The sequence below is a fragment of the Moschus berezovskii genome, chromosome 17, assembly GCF_049115385.1.
Source record: "Moschus berezovskii isolate FMDL1 chromosome 17, NW_MosBer_1.0, whole genome shotgun sequence".
Lineage (NCBI taxonomy): Eukaryota > Metazoa > Chordata > Mammalia > Artiodactyla > Moschidae > Moschus > Moschus berezovskii.
Genome location: NC_142476.1, coordinates 60,247,419 through 60,269,629, shown reverse-complemented (window position 1 = coordinate 60,269,629; position 22,211 = coordinate 60,247,419). Strand labels below are relative to the sequence as shown.

General features: G+C 45.1%; 1 protein-coding gene across 1 annotated transcript in view; it reads right to left on the bottom strand.

The window, feature by feature from the left end:
- The window catches only part of KIF26B (kinesin family member 26B), a 531,529-nt gene extending 509,990 nt beyond the window's left edge, over window positions 1–21,539 (bottom strand). The window contains exons 1-2 of the mRNA XM_055419734.2: window positions 20,636–21,539; window positions 19,417–19,818 (exon numbers count right to left, since the gene is read on the bottom strand). Of these exons, the coding sequence (XP_055275709.2) occupies window positions 19,417–19,818; window positions 20,636–20,698 (465 nt within the window). The 5' untranslated portion in view covers window positions 20,699–21,539. The remainder of the gene's footprint in view (window positions 1–19,416; window positions 19,819–20,635) is intronic.
- Between the last annotated feature and the right edge of the window lie 672 nt (window positions 21,540–22,211).

Here is a 22,211-nt window from a genome sequence, read left to right as displayed (position 1 = left end):
GAACTGAATAACATTAAACTGAGCAAAAACAAGGATTTATCCACTAACAAGAAATTCACGATCCCCCAAGCTAGCCAGACCATATAAATCCTAGACCAAGATCCATTTGGGTGAGGGAACTGCTCACACTCTGATCTCTGTGGATCTCCCTCTTCTACGAACAGGAGGCCATGACAGTGGGACAGTATCCTGAGTCCTCCCAGGAGTAACCCAGGCATCACCTCCCACCCTCGACACACAGCCAGCATCCCCCTCCTCTCTCACCTTGCCTTATCTTCAGTGAGGTTTTCATCACACAGCAGTGGAAAGAAGATATTTTTTATTCCAAAGGCCAGACATTTTTGGAGAATTCATGCAGTGGAGAAAACAATCACTGTCTACTGGGTAAAATTAATAAGAGTTGATTACTGTGCTCCCAGGGTTCAGAGTCAAGGAGAGCCACATGGGCAAAACAACTGAGTAAATAAATCCTATTAGAAACCAATGGAGAGTCAGGAGCGTGAGGTTTTCTGGGTGACCCTGGGCAAACCTCTTGAACCTTGCTATCATCTTGTCACCCTCTTCCTGACCAACAAAGATGGGTATTACGGAGATTTGCTAATAACCATGAGTACTCTATTTTAAAAAGTAAATTAACACAAACTGCCACCACAAAAATGCCCACAACCAGCAACTTCCTCCCCAAGTGGATGTCTCTCACAGGAAGCCGAGAGCTGATTAGGCACGTTAAAACAGTGCCTTTGTATTACATTTACCACCCTGGCTGCAGGGGGGGGAAAAAAAAAAAAATGCTTGTGAAGCCATCATTAGCAGACTCACAGCTGTCAACCCTCCCTGCGCTCCCAGCCCTCGAGACAGTTAGCCATCCTTCTGTGCTGAATGCCCTTTTAATTGCACACCCCACTTTATTAGCTGCCTTGACCTCCAATAAAAGCTTCGGCCTAACAATGTCTGAAACCTGAGACAGGATGTCTACCGTGTCATCAACTTGTAGGCTTCCTGCAGGGTTCCTGCCAAGTGTATACATGGACACACACAGGCACACGCACCGCCTGTTAGAAAGACTTCTTCCTAGAAACTTCACAAGTAATTATATATGCGAACTTAGCAAGAAAGAGCAAGAGGAGAAATAAAGGATAAGGTATCTGAGAACAGAAGCAAGGGAGACACATGTAGGGTTTGCGGGGCTGCAGGATACACTGCGAGTTCCCCCCAAGGGGCTTCCCTGGTGGCTCATTGGTAAAGAATCTGCCTGCCAAAATGCAGGAGACCCAGGTTTGATCCCTGGGTTGGGAAAATCCCCTGGAGGAAGGCATGGCAACCCACTCCAGTATTCTTGCCTGGAGAATCCCATGGACAGAGGAGCCCCATGGGCTACAGTCCATAGGGTTGCAAAGAGTCGGACACAACTGAGCAACTAAATAACAACAACAATAGGCACCAGGGAACTGAGCTGGAGAACTAGGGCAACAAGCGGTATGCCTGCTCCTACTGGGTCTGCCCCCAAGTCCTAACATGCTTTGGTCTGGGAAAGGCCAAATGAAGGCCTGCTTTTAATATCTGCCCTCCCTGAGCTGTGTTTAGACTATAACAAAAACATAAATTATTGTAGTTGAAAGAAGAATTAGGAAAACATTTCCCAGGAAGTGGACAGTTTAAACAGGCAACCTAGGCTAGTGCTAAGATGAAAAATGAAATTGCTAATAACTAAGTGGGCCTTGTTCACTCAGCATCTGCTACCTGGGCCATCTCCTTTGCAGACCACAGCATCCAAACAACAGGAATTATGAGACCTAAGTCATGGTCGTGGGCTGTGTAAATACTGGTCTAAGTAATTATGACCTTGTCTAGAGATTTGAAGGAGCAGAAAAGAGAAGAATAAAGCAAAGGGGGGAAAAGATTTTCAAAAACATTAAGATGTAGATTTTTTTAAGAATAATGAATGAAACGATTGGAATTCTGGTGTTTCTACATTGCTATCTAGTGAGAACTCCTCACAAATCATTTCTAAAACCTAGTAAGTATGGCAGATTTCCTAACGGAAGACTAACTATAAGCGATCCTTATATGTAAGGCAATCCTTTTTCTCAAAATTCCTTATCAAATTGCTCTCATAAAATCAAACGTCCTTTTGTTTGCCAAGTTGATTTCCGCTCACAAATACAGAAGACAGTAAATAGCTTCATTAAGAAACAGCTATATGGCTTCCTGTTCAAGATGGCAGAATAGGAGTGTGCTCATCTCCTCCTGAGAGAGCACCAAATTGCAACTAGCTGTTGAAAACCATTGATAGGACGACACTGGAACCCACCAAGAAAAGACACCCCGTGTCCAAAGACAAAGAAGAAGCCTCAGTGAGACAGTAGGAGGGCTGTAATCATGATAAAATCAAATCCCATACCCAACGGGTGGGTGACCCATAGACTGGAAAACAATAATACCAAAGAAGTTCTCGCAGTGTTGTAAAGGTTCTGAACCCCATGTCAGGCTTCCCAGCCTGGGGATCTGACAAAGGGACTGGGAATTCCCAGGGAATCTGGCCTTAAGGGCCAGCGGGATTTGATTATAGGCTTTCTAGAGGGCTGCAGAGAAGGCAATGGCAACCCACTCCAGTACTCTTGCCTGGAAGATCCCATGGACGGAGGAGCCTGGTAGGCTGCAGTCCATGTGGTCGCGAAGAGTCAGACATGACTGAGCGACTTGACTTTTCACTTTCATACATTGGAGAAAGAAATGGCAACACACTCCAGCATTCTTGCCTTGAGAATCCCAGGGACGGCGGAGCCTGGTGGGTTGCCGTCTATGGGTCGCACAGAGTCGGACACGACTGAAGCAACTTAGCAGCAGCAGCAGAGGGCTGAGGGAAACAGAGACTGCAGTCTGGGAGGGCACAAACAAAACTTTGCACACACCAAGACTCAGAGGAGAGGAGCACTGACCCCACAGGAGCCTGAACCAAAACCACCTGCTTGTGTTGGAGGGCCTCCTGTGGAGGCGAGGGTCAGCAGGGGCTCACCAGGGACAGGGGCACTGGAAGGTCCCCCTGGGCATAAACCCTCTTGAGTTAGTCATTAGAACTCGCCATTAACCCTACCATAGACCCCAGGGCTCGGTCACCTCAGGCCAAACAACTACCAGGGAGGGAGTACAACCCCACCCATCAGCAGCAAATTGCATTAAAGTTTTACTGAGTAAGGCCCTGCCCATCAAAGCAAGACCCAGTTTTTGCCATCGCCAGTCCCTCCCATCAAGAAGCTTATACAAGCCTCTTAGCCTCATCCATCGAGGTAGAAGAGGCAAGAAGAAGCATAGTCTCACAGTGGCTAAAACAAAAACCATATTACAGAAAGTTGATCATGATGAAAAAGCAGAAAGTTATCTCCCAGATGAAGGGACAAGATAAAATCCCAGGAAAACAAGTAAATGAAGTGGAGATAGGCAACCTTCCAGAAAAAGAATTCAGAATAATGATAGTGAAGATGATCCAGGATCTCGGGAAAAGAATGGAGGCAAATATTGAGAAGATGCAAGAAATGTTTACCAAAGACCTATAAGAACTAAAAACAAACAAACAGAGACAAATAATACACTAGAAGGAATTCATAGCAGAATAACTCAGGCAGAAGCACAGATAAATGACCTGGAGGACAGAATGGTGGAAGTCACTGCCACAGAACAGAATATAGAAAAAAGAATGAAAGCAAATGAAGCCTAAGACACCTCTGGGATAACATTAAACACAACAACATTCTCATTATAAGGGTCCCAGAAGGAGAAGAGAGAGAGAACAGACCTGAGAAAATATTTGAAGAGACAATAGCTGAAAACTTCCCTAATGTGGGAAAGGAAATAGTCAACCAAGTCCAGGAAGCACAGAGAGTCCCAAGAAGGATAAGCCCAAGGAGGAACACACCGAGACACATAGTAATCAAACTGACAAAAATTATAGATGGGTAAAATAGTAAAAGCAACAAGGGAAAAATGACAAATAACATACAAGCAAATGTTCATCAGGCTATCAGGTGATTTCTCAACAGAAACTCTACAAGCCAGAAGGGAATGGCATGATATATTCAAAGTGATGAAAGGGAAGAACCTACAACCAAGAATACTCTACCCAGCATGACTCTCCTTCAGATTTGATGGAGAAATCAAAAGCTTTCCAGACAAGCAAAAGTTAAAAGAATTCAGCACCACCAAACCAGTTTTACAACAAATGCTAAAGGAACTTCTCTAGGCAGGAAACACAAGAGAAGGAAAAGACCTACAGAAAATAAACCCAAAACAATTCAGAAATGGTAATAGGATCATACATATCAATAATTATCTTAAATGTAAATGGATTAGATGCACCAATCAAAAGACACAGGCTAACTGGGTGGATGAAAACCTGTGCATGTATGCACTTCCACTTGCCACATGACTCTGCTTGATCCCCCTGCCCCACAAATTGCATGTATTTCATATTGTTAAGTTAATCTTGTTCCCATTATGGCTTGCAAGTATAATTACCTTCAGTGCAGTTCAGTTCAGCCGCTCAGTTGTGTTCGACTCTTTGGGACCCCATGAACCACAGCATGCTAGGCCTCCATGCCCATCACCAACTCCTGGAGTTTACCCAAACTCATGTCCATCAAGTTGGTTTTGCCATCCAACCATCTCATCCTCTGTCATCCCCTTCTCCTCCCGCCCTCAATCTTTCCCAGCATCAGGGTCTTTTCCATTGAGTCAGTTCTTCACATCAGGTGGCCAAAGTATTGGAGTTTCAGCTTCAACATCAGTCCTTCCAATGAACACCCAGGACTGATCTCTTTTAGGATGGACTGGTTGGACCTCCTTGCAGTCCAAGGGACTCTCAAGAGTCTTCTCCAACACCACAGTTCAAAAGCATCAATTCTTCAGCACTCAGCTTTCTTTATAGTCCAACTCTCACATCCATACATGACCACTAGAAAAACCATAGCCTTGACTAAGTGGACCTTTGTTGGCAAAGTAATGTCTCTGCTTTCTAATATGCTGTCTAGGTTGGTTATAACTTTCCTTCCAAGGAGTAAGCGTCTTTTAATTTCATGGCTGCAATCACCATCTGCAGTGATTTTGGAGCCCAGAAAAATAAAGTCAGCCATTGTTTGCAATGTTTCCCCATCTATTTGCCATGAACTGATGGGACTGGATGCCATGATCTTAGTTTTCTGAATGTTGAGCTTTAAGCCAACTTTCTCACTCTCCTCTTTCACTCTCATCAAGAGGCTCGTTAGTTCTTCTTCACTTTCTGCCATAAGGGTGGTGTCATCTGCATATCTGAGGTTATTGATATTTCTCTTGGAAATCTTGATTCCAGCTTGTGCTTCATATAATTACCTTAATTACCTTTTTTGTTCGGCTATTGATCGTGAAAACTGATAAACATCTTTTACTATTGTGATTATGTAACTATTACTCATTTAATACCACTGCATCATGACTGACCAATAGAAAATAGAATTCTATATTTCCAAAACTAGAATCTAACAGAAAAACCTGTAATCACTTTTTAAAATTCAGATGCATATCAGAATTATCAGAAGTTTTTGAAAAATACAAATGCTCATGTATTACTTTTTTTCTCCAGAGCTCCAGATATGTTTCTAATGAGCAGTCATGTTTAAAAACAACTGGACTATATTATGATCTTTTACTTTTTTCAAGTTTGCGTCACTTTTTCTATTTCACATTCAGTGCTCCCATTTATGTTCTCCAATTTCTCCATCTCTTCCTTTTTTTTTTAAGGTTTTTCCTCAAGATTTTATCAAATGTAGTAGAAAAGTATAATATTTATATTTTAGAAAACATGAATTTTTGCCTAACTAAAAAAAATTATGACACTTTGATTCCACTTGTTTGACTTAGTATGAATAGAATGCTAGATTTCTAATTAAGAAATAGGCAACAAAGCAGCAAAGGTTTACTGTATAGCACTGGGAACTATAGTCAATATCTTATAATAACCTATGATGAAAATAATTTCAAAAATAATATATGTGTATTTGTATAACTGAATCACCTTGCTACGCACCTGAAACAACTATAAGTTGACCTATAGTTGTAAGTCAACTATACTTCAATAAAATATATGTATTAAAAAAAAGAAACAGCTATACGACACAGGGAACACGAATCTGGTGCTCTATAACGACTGACAGGGGTGGGATGGGGTAGGAGATGGAAGGGACGTTCAAGGAGAAGACATATGTGTACCTATGTCTGATTCACGTTGACGGACAGCAGAAACCAACACAATATTGTGACGTAATTGTCCTCCAATTAAAAATGAAATTTTAAAAAGAGAAATTAAAAAATTAAGTGCAAATAAACTTGGGGGGGGAAGAAATAGGAAGAATCCTGTCAGTCAATTTATTAATATGATCAAAATTCCAAAGGCAGAAATATCAGCCACGGCGATGCCAACAAGTATCTTCCTCTGAATGGGAAAAAGGGGGACACACCTTGGCTGACTGAGGGTGGAATTCCCACAGGTGTGCCAACCCATGGAACAGCTTCAGGCTCCAGATTCAGCCAGTAATACATCTAGGACTTTGTCAAGCACATCCCTCTAGAATCTGGGGACAAAGATTGGGCTCCATGAAGTCTTAGGGCTTTCCTCCAGCTTCAGCCACTCACCCTTTGTTTCTCTCACCCACTCTCTTGTCCTTCCTCCTCCTCCTTCTATCTAATTCCTCCCCCTTCTACCCTTACCTCAGTTCCCATCACCGCACTGCCTGGCTGGGCAGAAACAAGGGATGTTCAAGTTCACAGCTGTGAGTCCACAGGGAAGACATTCAAGGCCACCTCTTCAGCTGCTGTGTTCAAGATTGAGACATTCTTCTATGAAAAGACACACACCTGAACCAAGCAGGTGATTATTTTTCATTAAATAATGTCAGTTACTAGTCATTTGCCTGAATTCAACTACGTATTTTCTGTAGAGGGTTCCCTGGTGGCTCAGATGATAAAGAATCTGCCTGCAATGCAGGAGACCTGGGTTCAGTCCCTGGGTTGGGAAGATCTCCTGGAGAAGGGAATGGTTACGAATTCCAGTAGTCTTGCCTGGAGAATTCCATGGACAGAGAAGCCTGACTGGCTGCAGTCCATGGGGTCACAAAGAGTTGGACACAACTGAGCAATGTATAACTCTTTGGTTGGATAGCTCAGTAGCTTTTGGTTGTTATAGGTGGTGGTGGAGGTTTCTTATCAGTTAATTAGTAAGTCTCCTCCTGCTGCATGAAACCACCAGGAAGATGGAGCAGGGAGTAGAGAAATAGTGATTACAACTTTAAAGAAAGCAACCGCTATAAATAAGATGATCGCATTTCATGGGAAAGTGTAGCTGCTCATCACCGCTAATTAAAAGATGGAATAACTTCACAGAAAAATCTCAAGCCCTATAAATTCCTATGTTATCGTCGAAGAAATCCTGAGTTAGCAACTACAAATCCCAGACAGCACTCAGATTAGATAAAGAATTACTCAACATTTACATTTTTCACCCCTGTGGTGGCAAACTGGATTTAAACTGGTTATTCACAATTCATGCTTTAAAAATAAAGATATTTTGCGTGTAAGAACTAGGAAAGCTTTTAAAAACATGCTGTGTGGAGAACTGAAACTTTTAACAAGAACTTTTTGCAGTCAATGACAATATTGAGCTTAAACTCCATTAAGTAGAAAAGATGAATAAAAGTAGTCCTTCGTCTGTAAGTCGGTCTATAATACTTAAAATACATTTAGATATAATTCTGCTGATCAAAAGAACTTACTCTACCCCAGAGCCTTCTGAAATGTTCACCTATAGAGCAGCATAAGACTATCGATTCCCTCTACATAAGAGTTTACACAAAAGGCTCTCTACCCAGGGCAGCTACAACGCTGAGAGCTGAGATTATGTGCAGGAAATACTGCTTGGCGGGGGAGGGTGTCTTTATTTCCAGACTTCTCCACAGGGTCTGGGCGGAATCCATGCGATAGGATCAGCAAAGTATAACTGCAAAGAAAACTGTCTGAGAAAGATAAAACTGGATTGGGAGGCAGATAAGCCCAAATTCCTGGTGCCGCTCAGATTTGCACATCGCATGCGCAGTCACTGGGGGACGTCTGGTCTCCCTCAGTCAGCCGGGCGGAAATGCCAAGTTCGGTGTCTGCGGTGCTCCCTAGGGGGGGCCTCAGAGAGGGGCAGGGCTTAAAGGGGAGGATTTCCATCTGTGGCAAAGAATCTCAATCCATATTCATGGCATCTCAACTAAAAGGAGAAGCGATTTTCTTCGAACAAGCTCTGGTTCTGTGGAGACACCCTATAAATGAATAAATAAGTATGAGATGCTTGATTCACTTGCCCGTGAAGAAATACAAATGAGATGAGCTGAATAGTTCCATCTTCTCTGACAACTGCTTTCCCATTTTGGTGTCAGATCACTGGCAAGAGGAAAAAGAAAAAGAGAAGAAGAAAGGAAGGGAAGAGAAAGAAGTAAAGGAAGTAATTTTCATAAAATTCAACTTCCTGTGGGGAGTCACTGGAATAAAACAGAAAGTGATGACTGGATATCATCTCACAATGTCACCGTCTCCTCACAACAGCCCTGATGGGGCCCCAGCACTGCCCTCATCATAAAGATGAGACTAAACAGGTGTGGAAAGGCTAAGTGACTTGCCTAAGGTCACACACTCAAGTGATGCAGCCTAGTTTTGCACCCAAGTTTGTTGACCCCAGACCTTCATTTTTTTAAGGTCGTAAGAGCCTCAGAAAAATGCATCTCTCTTAATCTCTCGGTGTCCTCAGCAACTCATGAGCTGCCTCAGACGTCCTCACCACTCCTGGATCAGTTCAGTTCAGTTCAGTCGCTCAGTCGTGTCCGACTCTCCGCGACCCCATGAAATTACAGCACGCCAGGCCTCCCTGTCCATCACCAACTCCCGGAGTACACTCAAACTCATGTCCACAGAGTCGGTGATGCCATCCAGCCATCTCATTCTCCGTCGTCCCCTTCTCCTCCCGCCCTCAACCTTTCCCAGCATCAGAGTCTTTTCCAGTGAGTCAACTCGTCGCATGAGGTGGCCAAAGTATTGCAGTTTCAGCTTTAGCATCAGTCCCTCCAATGAACATCCAGGATTGATCTCCTTTAGAACGGACTGGTTGGATCTCCTTGCAGTATAAGGGACTCTCAAGAGTCTTCTCCAACACCACAGTTCAAAAGCATCGATTCTTCGGCGATCAGCTTTCTTCACAGTCCAACTCTCACATCCATACATGACCACGGGAAAAACCATTGCCTTGACTAGACGGACCTTGGTTGGCAAAGTAATGTCTCTGCTTTTTAATATACTATCAAGGTTGGTCATAACTTTCCTTCCAAGGAGCAAGCGTCTTTTAATTTCATGGCTGCAATCAGCATCTGCAGTGATTCTGGAGCCCAAAAAAATAAAGTCTGACACTGTTTCCACTGTTTTTCCATCTATTTCCCATGAAGTGATGGGACCAGATGCCATGATCTTTGTTTTCTGAATGTTGAGCTTCAAGCCAACCTTTTCACTCTCCTCTTTCACTTTCATCAAGAGGCTTTTGAGTTCCTCTTCACTTTCTGCCATAAGGGTAGTGTCATCTGCATATCTGAGGTTATTGATATTTCTCCCAGCAATCTTGATTCCAGCTTGCGCTTCTTCCAGCCCAGCGTTCTTCATGATGTACTCTGCATATAAGTTAAATAAGCAAGGTGACAATATACAGCCTTGACGTACACCTTTTCCTATTTGGAACCAGTCTGTTGTTCCATGTCGGATACACAATGACAATTGCCTACCTTTCTCCAGAGTGCCAGAAATTTCTAACAAAAATCCCCAACCTCTTCCGGATTCCTAGCTCAGTGGAGACCTCAGCCCTTACCCCCTCAGTATCTCCACGGTATCTGACCTTTCATCACCCCTTACCTTCTGGAGCTCACCCCTCCTTCAGTTTCCATGCTACCACCTTCTCCTGTTCTCCTCCCTCTTTTCTGGTCTCCCCTTGATTTGTCTCCCTGCCTCCTCAAGCTGCCTGTCCCTTCAACAGCAAAGGATCCCACAACTCATGCTTCACCATCTGTCACCATATACATCCTCCTTGAAGAGTTCACCCCTTCTGTGGACTCCCACCACCATCCTCACCCTGACCCTTCCCAGATCCATGGCTCTAGCCCTGAATCCACTCTAGAGCCCCGCTGGACCCACTGGAACATTCCACCTTAAGCTCTAGAGAGCCCAAACCAATCCTAGTATCCACACCCATCCTTGAAAATCAGACCTACAATAACAAAACCCACCCTTTGCCTGTATTCCCCATCTCAAATAAAAGTCCCACCACCCACACACTTGCCCTGCCAGAAATCTGAAAGAACTCAACTCCCTCCTCTCCTCTCCTCCCCACCCCATTTCTCAGCTGCCACTGCATGGCAGGGTTTTCCATGGACACGATCTTGTCCACTCTGGGTCCAGGTTTCCTCTTGATTCTCACTGCTACTACCTCAGTTAACTGTGCAAAGCTTTCACTCAGGCCACAGGGAGGGGCCACTCCAATGAACTCCATGCACCACTTTTCCAATCCAGCTTCTCTCTCCCTATCAGAGCAATCTTTCTTAAATGAGTATCTGATCATTTCACTCCCTTCCTGAAAGCCCTTCAATGGCTGCCTATAGAATAACATTCAGATTCTTTGGCCTGCAAGGCCTTCATTCTCTCCCGGCCACCTTCCAAGCCTGTCCCTCACCCATGCACACACTGCGCGATGTCAGAAATGCACTACTGTGATTTCCCCCGGATACTGAGCGTGCCTTATGCTCACCATTCCCCTTTCCTGGAATGCTGATGCTTCACCACAATGGTCCTACTCACTCTGTCAAAGCCAGCTCAAGCCTCACTTCTCTGTTCACCCCCTCCAGCAGCCTCCATCCATGGTCCAGCATTTAATATACTGCACCCTCTTTGGTTTCTTGTCTATCTCTAATACTAGGCTGGGAGCTACGCTAGGGCAGGAATTTTTAGTCTTTTTCATACCTTGGTTATAAGGTGGCATAGTACTGTAGCTGGTACATGAGTGGGAATCAAAAGTGCTTATGGAATATGAATATGACAGGAAAAAACCATAAATAAAATATTAGCAAACTGAACCCAGCAGCATATTCAAAAAATATGCTGTGACCAAGTGGGGTTTATTATGAGAATGCAAGGATGGTTCATTATCAAGAAAGCAATGATAATATTTCACAATATTAATAGATCTAGGGAGAAAAATCATATGATCATCTCCCTAGATACTGAAGAGACATCTGACAAAATATAACACCTACTTCTGACTAAAAATACTAAATAAAATAGGAACTGATGGATACTTCCTTAACTTTTAAAAATATGTATATAGACCCCAGTCCAAAAGTCAACATCTTACTTAGTGGAAAAAGCTATACACATGCCCACCATACATTACCATTTAACATTGTGTTGGAAGCATAATATTGGAAGCATGTTGGAAGCATGTATTCAATATAACAAACAAGAGAGAACTACTAGAAGAATAAAAATAGCAAAAGAGAAGAGTTATGATATTTCTATTCATAAAAGAAAATCCAAGAATACTAATTTAAAAACTAATGAACATAGTAATAGAATCTAACAACAGTACATACAATTAATATACTGTCCTTCTTATATATTAACAACTATCAATTAGAAGAGATAAAGGAAGTGAAAAACTCACTTATAAAAGCAAGAAAAGGTATTTTTAATATCTAAAAATAAATTTAACAAGAAACGCGAAAAGCCTCTATGAGAAAAACCTTTAAAATTACTGAAAAGTAGATGTGTTCAAAACAGAAAGACATTCCACGTTCTCAAGAAGGAGACATCAAAAAGATGCCAAAAATCCCCCAGGGTTAATATATAAACTTAACATGGTCCCGATTTTTAAAAATTTTATGGAGTTAGGCAAGTTGATTCTAAAGTTCATATGGGAAAATAGTCAGGAAGAATAACCAGAAAGCTACTAGGAAGGAAAGGCATTATTTGGGAGAGAGAGAAAGCCAGTGTTCAAATATTAAAACATGGTACAAAGCTTCTAAAATTAAAATAGTGTGGAATTAGTACATGAGAAGACAGATAAATGGGACATAACAGAAGGTGCAGAAGTAGACCCAACTTCTGAAAACCTGGTTTATAAACACAGATATTTCAAATAAAATGAGGGAAAGACATATATTTTAATAAAGAGTTTGGAGACAACTGGATACACATTTCAGTTCAGTTCAGTTCAGTTCAGTCGCTCAGTCGTGTCCGACTCTCCGCGACCCCATGAATCACAGCACGCCAGGCCTCCCTGTCCATCACCAACTCCCGGAGTACACTCAAACTCATGTCCACAGAGTCGGTGATGCCATCCAGCCATCTCACTCTCTGTCGTCCCCTTCTCCTCCCGCCCCCAACCTTTCCCAGCATCAGAGTTTTTTCCAGTGAGTCAACTCGTCGCATGAGGTGGCCAAAGTATTGCAGTTTCAGCTTCAGCATCAGTCCTTCCAATGAACACCCAGGATTGATCTCCTTTAGAATGGACTGGTTGGATCTCCTTGCAGTATAAGGGACTCTCAAGAGTCTTCTCCAGCACCACAGTTCAAAAGCATCGATTCTTCGGCGATCAGCTTTCTTCATGTATGGATACACATTTAGAAAAGGGCAAAATTGACCGACACCTCTCAATATACACCAAAATAATCTCTCAATGGATCAGAGATATAACTATTAAAAAGGAAACCTTACAAATATTCAAATAAAATATAGGTGAATTCCTTTATAACCTGGAAAAGATAGACAACCTTTCTAACCATTATTCAAAATCCAGTTTTCTTATATGGGTCCTAGAACATCCCAAAAGCAATGGTAAGCAGGAGGATGATTTACTATCTTGATAAATATTTCAAAAGTAATTTAGGAATAGAGATGTATTCTCTGTCCTTTTGCACCTACACAAATACAGTATTATTTCTGATTGGTACATGTGAGCCTGAAAGATCAATGAGACCCTGTTCCAAACAGTGCTTCTTTGCCACAATAAGACCACACAGAAGATATTTTTTAATAAAGGAAAGATTCTTATGATTAGCCTGTGACTCAGACAGTGATAAAAAGGAAATTAGCTTTGTATTCCTGAAAACAGACTGGGAACCCTCACAGACAGGCCCAGTGCAGTCTCTACCTGGACAAAACAGAGTGGAGTCTGGCAATCCTGCTGTCTCAGCATTGAAGGTCCAGCTGAAGAATTCAAGCTCTCCGGTGGTCCCCAAGGGCCCCTAAGGCAGGGCTTTTGAGAAGGGCTGCCAAGAGTCTCAGCCACGTGAATGTAAGTATAAGGAAGTTCCTTTGACCCTCTCCAATACATTCAAGAAAATTACTCAGCTCAGGATTCTGACAACCTCACATATTTTCCCCCACCCTGAAAGTGACGTCACCAGGAAAAATAATCCCAGCCTTCTCCCTCAAGCAAGGTTCTCCCACTCAGGCAGTTGTATCAACAGTGTATTAATATTAATTAATTGTTTAGTAATATTAATATCCCCTCAATGACTTTGGAGGGGAAACATTCTTGGATTTCACTGGTCCCTGTATCTTTACTCATGCTTCCTTTTGTGACTTGGACCACGTCCATCACCTGGAATTCCAGGGTAAAGAAAAGAAATCAGGTTCATCTTCATTTTGCCATGAGATTTTATGTACTTATATGTTTGCGTATCTTAGTACAGTGCCTAGCATATACTAGATGATAATTGCCAGCCATTTTTTCTCATCATTATTACTAGATGATAATATTAGTCATCATTATTACCATCACCATTATTATCAGCTGATGAATGGTTCAGTTTGATCTGTGATATAATGCCAAAGAGCAACTAATGTTGCCTATTTTATTGACTTAATCCTGCCAAATGCTGACAAATTACCAGCCTCAGCCATTTAAAAAATCACATTTCTAATGCAATAATCCTATCTGCAATGAGTGTGGAAGAAATTACTACAGGCCAGGGATTTTTACAAAGTGAATTAAATCACTATAAAAACTGACCATGCTGGTTCACAATTAAAAGTCTGGTAGAATGAAATACCATTATTCCATAGCTTACTAATAAGATATTACTGTTCACACGTCTCTACTGGGAATGTTTTTAGAATCCCTAAAATATTTCAGAAATGCTTTAATGACAAATGCTACAGGACTTTTTCACTACTCATATTATCTATTAGCTGATCCCTTATCTAAAATATTTCCAAAATGGAAGTTTCAAATGAAGCATAACCGTGTGTTCTTAGAAGATTTCAGATAGAATTTTCTCATAACTAGTATTTAAAATTCAACATCTATTTATAAACAGTCTTATATTGACTTCTAAAGGATCTTTTAAATGGAGTTATTTTTTCATACCCCTGTTTTGGAACTGAAAAAAATACAGAAAAAAATATGTTATGTGTGTGTATGTGTATATATATACATATATATATGTGTGTGTGTATATATATATATCCCCAAGTCTAGACTTACTTTCAGCCTGGCTATTTAGAGCCTTGTTTGGTATTCTTAAAACTGCTGACACATTCCTTTCTTTAATCTCTGTGATTCCTGGCCACTCTTCTCAGTATGTCTGGCTAATCCTCCTGATATTTCTGAGTCATAAATGAACCCAAAATATATGACCAGCGAAAATTCAGCTAGGAATGTAGTTCTGCACTGTTTTTTACATAAAAGATTTTCTTGTATTGATATGGAAATGAGCAGATGTCTGATAACCTTCTGCCAACCTGGAATTTTTTGCTTACTCCAGGGAGTTCTTAGGGGCTGATGTTTCATAGGGTTTACACTGTCCATTCAAAAATTCTGTCACAGACCTCAAAAGGATTTAGGATAGCCCCCAACTGGGAGATTTGATCTTTGGTACCTATTTCTGGCTTGGTACCTCAACTGTGAATAGAACAGAAAAGACGCTCTTGCCAATGGATATGAAATGGTTTTACATTTATACGCGGGGACGCTACAATGGGTAAAAAGACTGATTTCACTTAAAATCCTAAGACTAAAAAAACAAATTTTATCTGACCACTTTCACTTACTAGCCCTAGGAAAAAAACAAAATAAACCCAGTAAGTTATTCCTTTTTTTTTTTTTTTACTGACTGAAGTGATACAAGTCAATCCAAATGATTTACAGTCTGCACCAAGCAAAAAACTTGACTCACTCAGGTGTTGCTATTTGAAAGACTGACGCAACGCATTGAGGAGGGCTTGGTAACCCACTCCAGTATTCTTGCCTGGAGAATCCCAGGGACTGTAGCCTGCCAGGCTCTTCTGTTCATGGGGCTGCAAAGAGACGGACACTGCTGAGCGACTAAGCACAGCACCTGCAGGGCATCATTAAGAGTTATGTAAGCTCACAGTTGCCCCTTCTACATTCCCAGGTCTGTTTCATTCCTAAATCTGCCTCTACTCTTTCTCTTTTTGCAGAAACCACAAACTCAGTGCATGGAAAACCAAACTCACTAGCATCTCTCTTCTAAAAAGAAGAAAATGTCAAGAGTTTATTGAGGGAGGAGGACCCTTTGTAACTGCCTTCAGGGTATGCTGCTTGATTGTTTGTGTTTTGTATTCTAATTTGTATTGCAAGTCCTTGAGGTCATGAATTTTATTTCCAGCTTCTTCAATGCCCTCCAAGTCCAGGATATACTCTTAGGTCATTCCTGTTAATATTTTAATACTGTTTAGAGCTTCTAAAGAAAGAAAGAAGTTCAAATGCTGCTTCCAGACTTCCTGCTACTCTGTAAAAGCAAGACTCAGTGGCATACAAGAAAGACCACAGGCTTCATATTCTGTCAAATCTCAGTGCAGCGATGACTAAGCTGAGAAAGGTTGAGAAAGTTACTCAACTTCTTTGGAAATCAGTTGGCTCATTTACAGCATCCAGATGATAATACTTGATGCCTACAGTTATTCCGGTGAGACACTATTTGTAAAGAGTATGCCACACAGCAGGTGCTCAGTGAATTGTATTGTATCGCACGCATGCTTAGTCTTTTGTGGACTCTTTGCGGACTCTCTGGGCTGTAGCCTGCCAGGCTCCTCTATCTGTAGGATTTTTCTTCTGAGTTCCTTTCAAATCTGTCTCTCCTCCCATTTCCTGCCTCCGTTAACACTACCCACCCCACCCCCAGTTACATAAGCTGCTGCTGCTAAGTCACTTCAGTCGTGTCCAACCCCATAGACGGCAGCCCATCAGGCTCCCCCGTCCCCGGGATTCTCTAGGCAAGAACACTGGAGTGGGTTGCCATTTCCTTCTCCAGTTACCTAAGCTAGAAACCTCCAAGTCCTGACGTCGTCTGCCAAAAAGCCTCATTCTCCAGTGGTCACATGACTAGTACTGAGGGTGCTCAGAACAGGGTGTCCACACTTCAGGCCACCAGAGCCAGTGTCTAACTCCTGGGACCAGCCTGACACCCCTACATGGGCTCACCAGCAGTTCACCTCCCCTTCTTAGCCAGCTATTTCAGAGACAAAACTGTGGGACTTCAACAGCGCTTGCTATCTACCAATGGGCACAGTGTGACAATTTAGATGGCAGTATATTTGGGAAATGTACTGACCGAGCCAGGTATTGAAAGTGGATATTTTGTAAGAAGAGCCCTACATTCGGTAAAACATAAATCTCACAGAATCTTGTCTAACTGATAATCATAAACATTCCTGTCCTTCTCTGAAGAATGTAAGCACTTTTCAAGCCTTATCGAAAATCATTTTTTGACATTCTAATCATTTGAAAGGTCACCTAGAGTCTGAATCATTTTTTTCCTTTACACTAAGGAAAAAATGGGAAAGTTAAAAATACAGAGGAAAACTGATTTACTCACTGTCACAAAATAAATCAGTGGTAGAGAAAGAACCAAAGCCAACTCTACTCTAAAATAATAAGGTTCCTGGATGTGCTACTCTGCCTTTGACTTTAAAATGCTTACCTAGGAGACCTTTCATACCTCCTCATAGAATGTAGTACTCTATGTAAGAAAAGAGTCCCCTCGTACAGCTAAAAATCTTAAGTGAATTGTGAACATGATGTTTGCTAATTACCCCTCAAAAACATGCCTTTATCTTTCAGACCCTTACTCTTCAGGGCAAACTACATGTTGGAGTCACAGTGACATCTCTTGTTCTTATGAAAATTAACTCCTTCTGTGCCGGAGGGAGGTCCACAGTTCGCTCATAAATCTGGCTCTGGGAAGAAGAAAGGCCTTGTGTCAGAGTTACTTGGGCCTCCATCCATGGTACTTGAGAGAACACAATATTTGGTTAAAATACTGCAAATTTCAAAGGTGTAATGGAAATATTACCTATTCTTAGAGTACCAATATTTTAGAAAGGAAAAAAACCCTAAAATGACTATTCCCAGAGACAGCCAGAGGATTTGTATTTAAAATCCTGGCCCCGTACCTCTTTACTAACAGTGAGGTCATCTGAGTAACACTTGCTTCTGGCCAAGTCGTGTGCTCTCCTTTGCACTAAATGTCATATTTCACTGTGCCATATCACATCTAAAACTCCAGGCAAATTCATGTGTGCAATTTACCTTTGCACACAAGAAGCATGCAACAACACAAAGAAGCTACTGTAAGAACAGGTCTGCAAGAATGTTCTAGAATAAATTGGTAGACTGCAACTTACTAGGGTTGCCAAAAATCAGATACTATATATCTTTAAGAACCAAAGTTCTTAATAATTTACCAGCTGGTCTAGTCTGGTTATACAATCTTATAGCACCCTACACTCGTCCTCTGTTTAACTCACCATAAATGGAAATAAGTTATGAGTTGTGCATTTTGTGGTCAACATCTCTATCCTCCTTGAGAATACAAGCTCCATGTGGACAAGGACTGCAGGTACCTGTTATTTTATTGCTGTGCCTAACACAGTTCCTTGAATGCAGTAAAAAAAAAAATGAAAGAATACTGATAAACGATCACAAGAGGAAATAAATCTGTTAGTGAAGAGCTGGTGTTAAATCAGAGGATAGGGCTTACAAGAGTGAAGTAAGCTTTGAGAGTCCCTGAGATTTATTCTTGGGGGTGTCCTGACAGATTTATTATCAAACTACAAAAATGGCATACTGACAACAATCCACAAGTTAATTATTCTAGAGATAAATTTGGGATTCATAAAACCAATTCTCTTGGTGGCAATTTTCCACGTTTAAAATTTTACAACTTGGGTATTTGTTTAATTTAACCCTTGCATATGAAAAAACATCAGTGTGTGTGTTTGGATAGCAGAAATGGCCAGCAGATGCATTTATTCCTAAACTCCACTACTCTGAATCACAACACTTTACTTCAAAAGTCACAGAACTATAAATCAGAAAATACCACCGAACAGTGTCAGAATTCTCTACAGCAATTCACGCTGTTTTCTTGATATTTCTCTCTAACCGCTGATAAAAACTCTTTGAAGTGAAAGAGTAAATATTTTCATTTGATAGTACTTAGGCCCAACAGTGCAAATACAATTGCATTGTGTTACACTCTGGGGGCTCTGGACACACACAACGCTGGCAAGGTTGCCATGGAGGAGCCAACGTGCTCAGTGCTCGAGCAGACAGAAGTGAGCCTCGCTCAGAGGAGCTCCTCACCCCTTAGTCTTCCTCTGACAGACACACAGAGGTTAGGGGGGAATGCTGGCTTTCCAGTGTGTGTTTCTGTTTGGTAACCCTGGAAAGGAAGGACCACAAATAGGCAATGGGAAATGCCAATTCCTAAACATCAGCCTGCATTTACCACTCCCACCGACACTTTTGTAAAGGAGCACGGATGGGGGTGGGGAGAAAAATCTAATGAGTCGCCCCGGCAGAGGGGTGGGGAGCGGGAGACAGGGTTATTGGGAGGGGGGTGGGAGGCAGGCGGCTGGGCGCCGAATCCCAGCAGCTGGTGTCAGCATGTCCCCGGCCTAACACGCGGTTAAGGTCTGCGGACACGCGGGGGACGAGGGTCTCAGGGAAAGGTAGCACTGCGCGGGTCCATCCGGATAGCTGGGCGAGTGCAGGGGGCACAGTAAGGGCACTCTGGGAAGTGGAGGGAGGCAGGAAGGATAAGCTGGGCAACCCAGGTGGACAGCGAGGCCTGGAACCGCGCACGCACCGTCCATGCAATGCGCCGGAGGAAGGTCTGGTGGCGGAGACGCGCGGGACCGCCCCCCAGGCCCGGAGCTGCCCCGGCGGAGCCAACGACCCGTCTGCAACTGAGCATCGCGTGGCGCGGCAGGTCCCCCACGCCCACCGCCGGCCGCGGCGAGGCGCGCGCAGCTGTGGCCCTCCAGCCCCGTCCCGTCCCCGGAGGCGCTCACCTTGCCCGGGAAGGGCCCCGGGAGGAGCAGCTTCAGAGCCTGCCTCTTCAGCTCCACCAGGCGGGCGTTGCAATTCTCGCACCAGACGCCGCGGTCTGATCCGGGGGAGGAGCCGCCGCCGCTGCCCGAGCCCGGGGAGCCCGTGCCGAAGCCTGGCGAGCCGCCAAGGGAGCCCGGCGAGCTGGTGCCAATGCCCGGGGAGGCGGGGCCTGGGGAGCCCGTGAAGGAGCTCGGGGACGAAGTACCTGAGCCCGGGGACGGGGTCCCCGACGAGCCGAGGGCCGAGCCCGCGCCCTCGGGGGTGGGCCGGCTCCCGGAGCGGGACTCTTCGTACGCTTTCCGGTACCAGCTCTCGGGGGAGAAGGGCGCCGCGGGCTTGGTGGGCGAGCAGACTTCATTCACCTGCAGGGGAGACACGCGGGTGTCAGGGGCCGCCGGGCTCCCGCGCCCCGGTCCAGGGCCACCCTCCCGCCTGCCCGGGGATATGCGTGCCACCGAAGGTCCCGGCCCGGCGCCAATAGGAGCGCCTTCGGGACCGCTCCGGGCCCTGCGGCCAAATCTGCCTCCATCTGTCTGGTTAATTGTCTTTAAGTGAATCCTCGTCGCCCGGGTGTCCCCTGCGCCGGTTTCCGGGTGCCGGCGGACTCCTCCGATCTGGAGGATAGGGACTCGCTTGCTCAGGGAATTTCAATGGTTTATGCAGAGGAACCCACTGATTCAGCTCTCCGCGCTTTTGAACCCGGCACCCATCCCAGAAAGAGCCCACGATTAAGATTCTGGAAGACTATAGCGGGGGACGGGGGACTGTGATTTTGGATTTGTATTAATTCGGGGTGCAGCCCTCTGGATCCTGAAGGTAAATGAAAGGCTTTCCTGATTCCAGGGAAACAATCCCTAACAGCTGCGGAGATTTCGTGGGAAACCCTCCCATTCGACTTAACTCTGCTTGGAAGTCAGGAATGCTGCAAAAGTTAGGGATGCGGGGAAGAGGAGGAACGAGAGGGCCGCAAAAATTCCTAGGGCAAGGCGAGTGTGGCGGCGTCCTCACCGGCAGACCAGCCTCCGCGCGCTCACGCCTGGCTGGCCCGGCCGAGGCGCCGCTGCAGCCGGAGGAGAGCTCGGAGCCGCCCTGCCCCGGCCGCACGTTACCTAGAAAGGGAGACCCCGGTCGGGAAAGAGTCTGGTAACACATCTCCGCATTAGACCCGTCACAACTTACCCCATATTTCTTGCCCCTGGTGGAGACTGCAAGCCTCTCTTTATTCCCAGCTATCGAATTCATGGTGGCTTTTCCAGAGGAGAGTGTCTAAATGTTCCACCAACGCTACATCCAAAAGGTCTTCCAACCCAGAAGGATGCCCAGTGGTAGGGGGCTGTCTCTTGGCCCTCAAGTCAAGGTTTCTTAATGGAGGGGTTGGGGGGATAAAAGCAGATGGACCCCAGAAGTAACAGCACTAATTTGTAGAAGGGTTGGAGTGCCTGGTTTATTCTTCTCTTCAAATAATGCTTTTCCTCCTCTTCTGCTTCCTCCAGTCACACGTCCTCTTTTCACGGTCACATCCAGATAATTGGCATTTTCCTTAGCCTAGTGAGTCCGTTTTCCTCCACGAAGGAAAAGACGAGTACAATCGGGGCACACGGCAGCTGCCGAGGAGGTGGGCGAGACCCCCGCCTCGCCTACCGCCAGGGAACCGGCTGTGGGAACTTGTCTCCTTTCGCGGAGCTTGGTAACTGAGTTCAAAGAAATTCTCCCAAAATATAAAGATCCAGATCGGGGAGGAGCCTCGGCGTGTGGGGGAGCCAATATCCGCCGTCCCGCTTTGCCTGACAGTTGCGCGAGGGCAGAGAGGGGCGGCTGTATGGCCCTGCCGGCGTCCGCGGTCAGGGCGCGCGTGTGCGCCCAGGCGCAGCGCGGAGCCTTGCGAACCGCGGCCCTGCCGGGGAGCCCGCCGCCTGGCTGCCGCCGCCGCCGCCGCGCCTGCCGGGATCCATTTTATGTTGCGGCTCTCCTGCCTGACATTCCGAGGCCGAGAGCCGGGGAAGGGGTCGTAAATCTCGCGCGGTGCGGGGAAGTTGCTGGTGAGTGGCCGGGGTCCAGGGCTCTAATGAAACAGCACTGTGCGAGACTGGAGCTGGGGGCAGAGCAGAGCGAGCGCAGCCGGACAGAAATGCGCCCGAGCTTCCCCGCCCCCAAGTTCTTTCTCTTCCTGGCAAGGCTTGCAGTTCTGCCTTTGAAACGCCGTGTAAGAGGGATTGAGTCACAAACAAGTCCGCAAATATGCCGAGTCCTCCCCCCGCCCTTTGTTCTCCTAGACCTGCCCTGCAAACCTTTTCTGGAATTGCCCTCCTAAGCCCGGCCGGCCGGGGGGCCACCCTCCCAAGCGCAGAGGGAGAACAGGGCCTTCGCCCCAGCCCGCCCGCGACCCAGTGTGCGCTGTGCCTCGCCGCCCAGGGCTGGGACGCACGAGCCTGGGGAGCAAGCGGGCAGCAGCCTCCCGGCAGAGAAACTGAGGGACGGCGCGGGCCTGGAATGGGGGTGTGTCCGAGCTGGCCTTGGCCTCGTTTCGGTCGGGGATCCCTTCGGCACCCGATCCCGGCTCTTCCAGCAGGCAGGGTCCACCGGGTCCCGGGAGCACCCGGTCATCGCCCTCTCCAGTTCCCTTCTGGCCCCCGGCGCAGAGCCCAGAGCCCTGGAAGCCGGCATTTGCCGGGCTGCACACGTAGCTGCTCCAGGGTGTCATTTTTCATCTCCCGAGAGGACAAATCTTCTAGTGAGCCCGCAGGTCTGTTTTGTT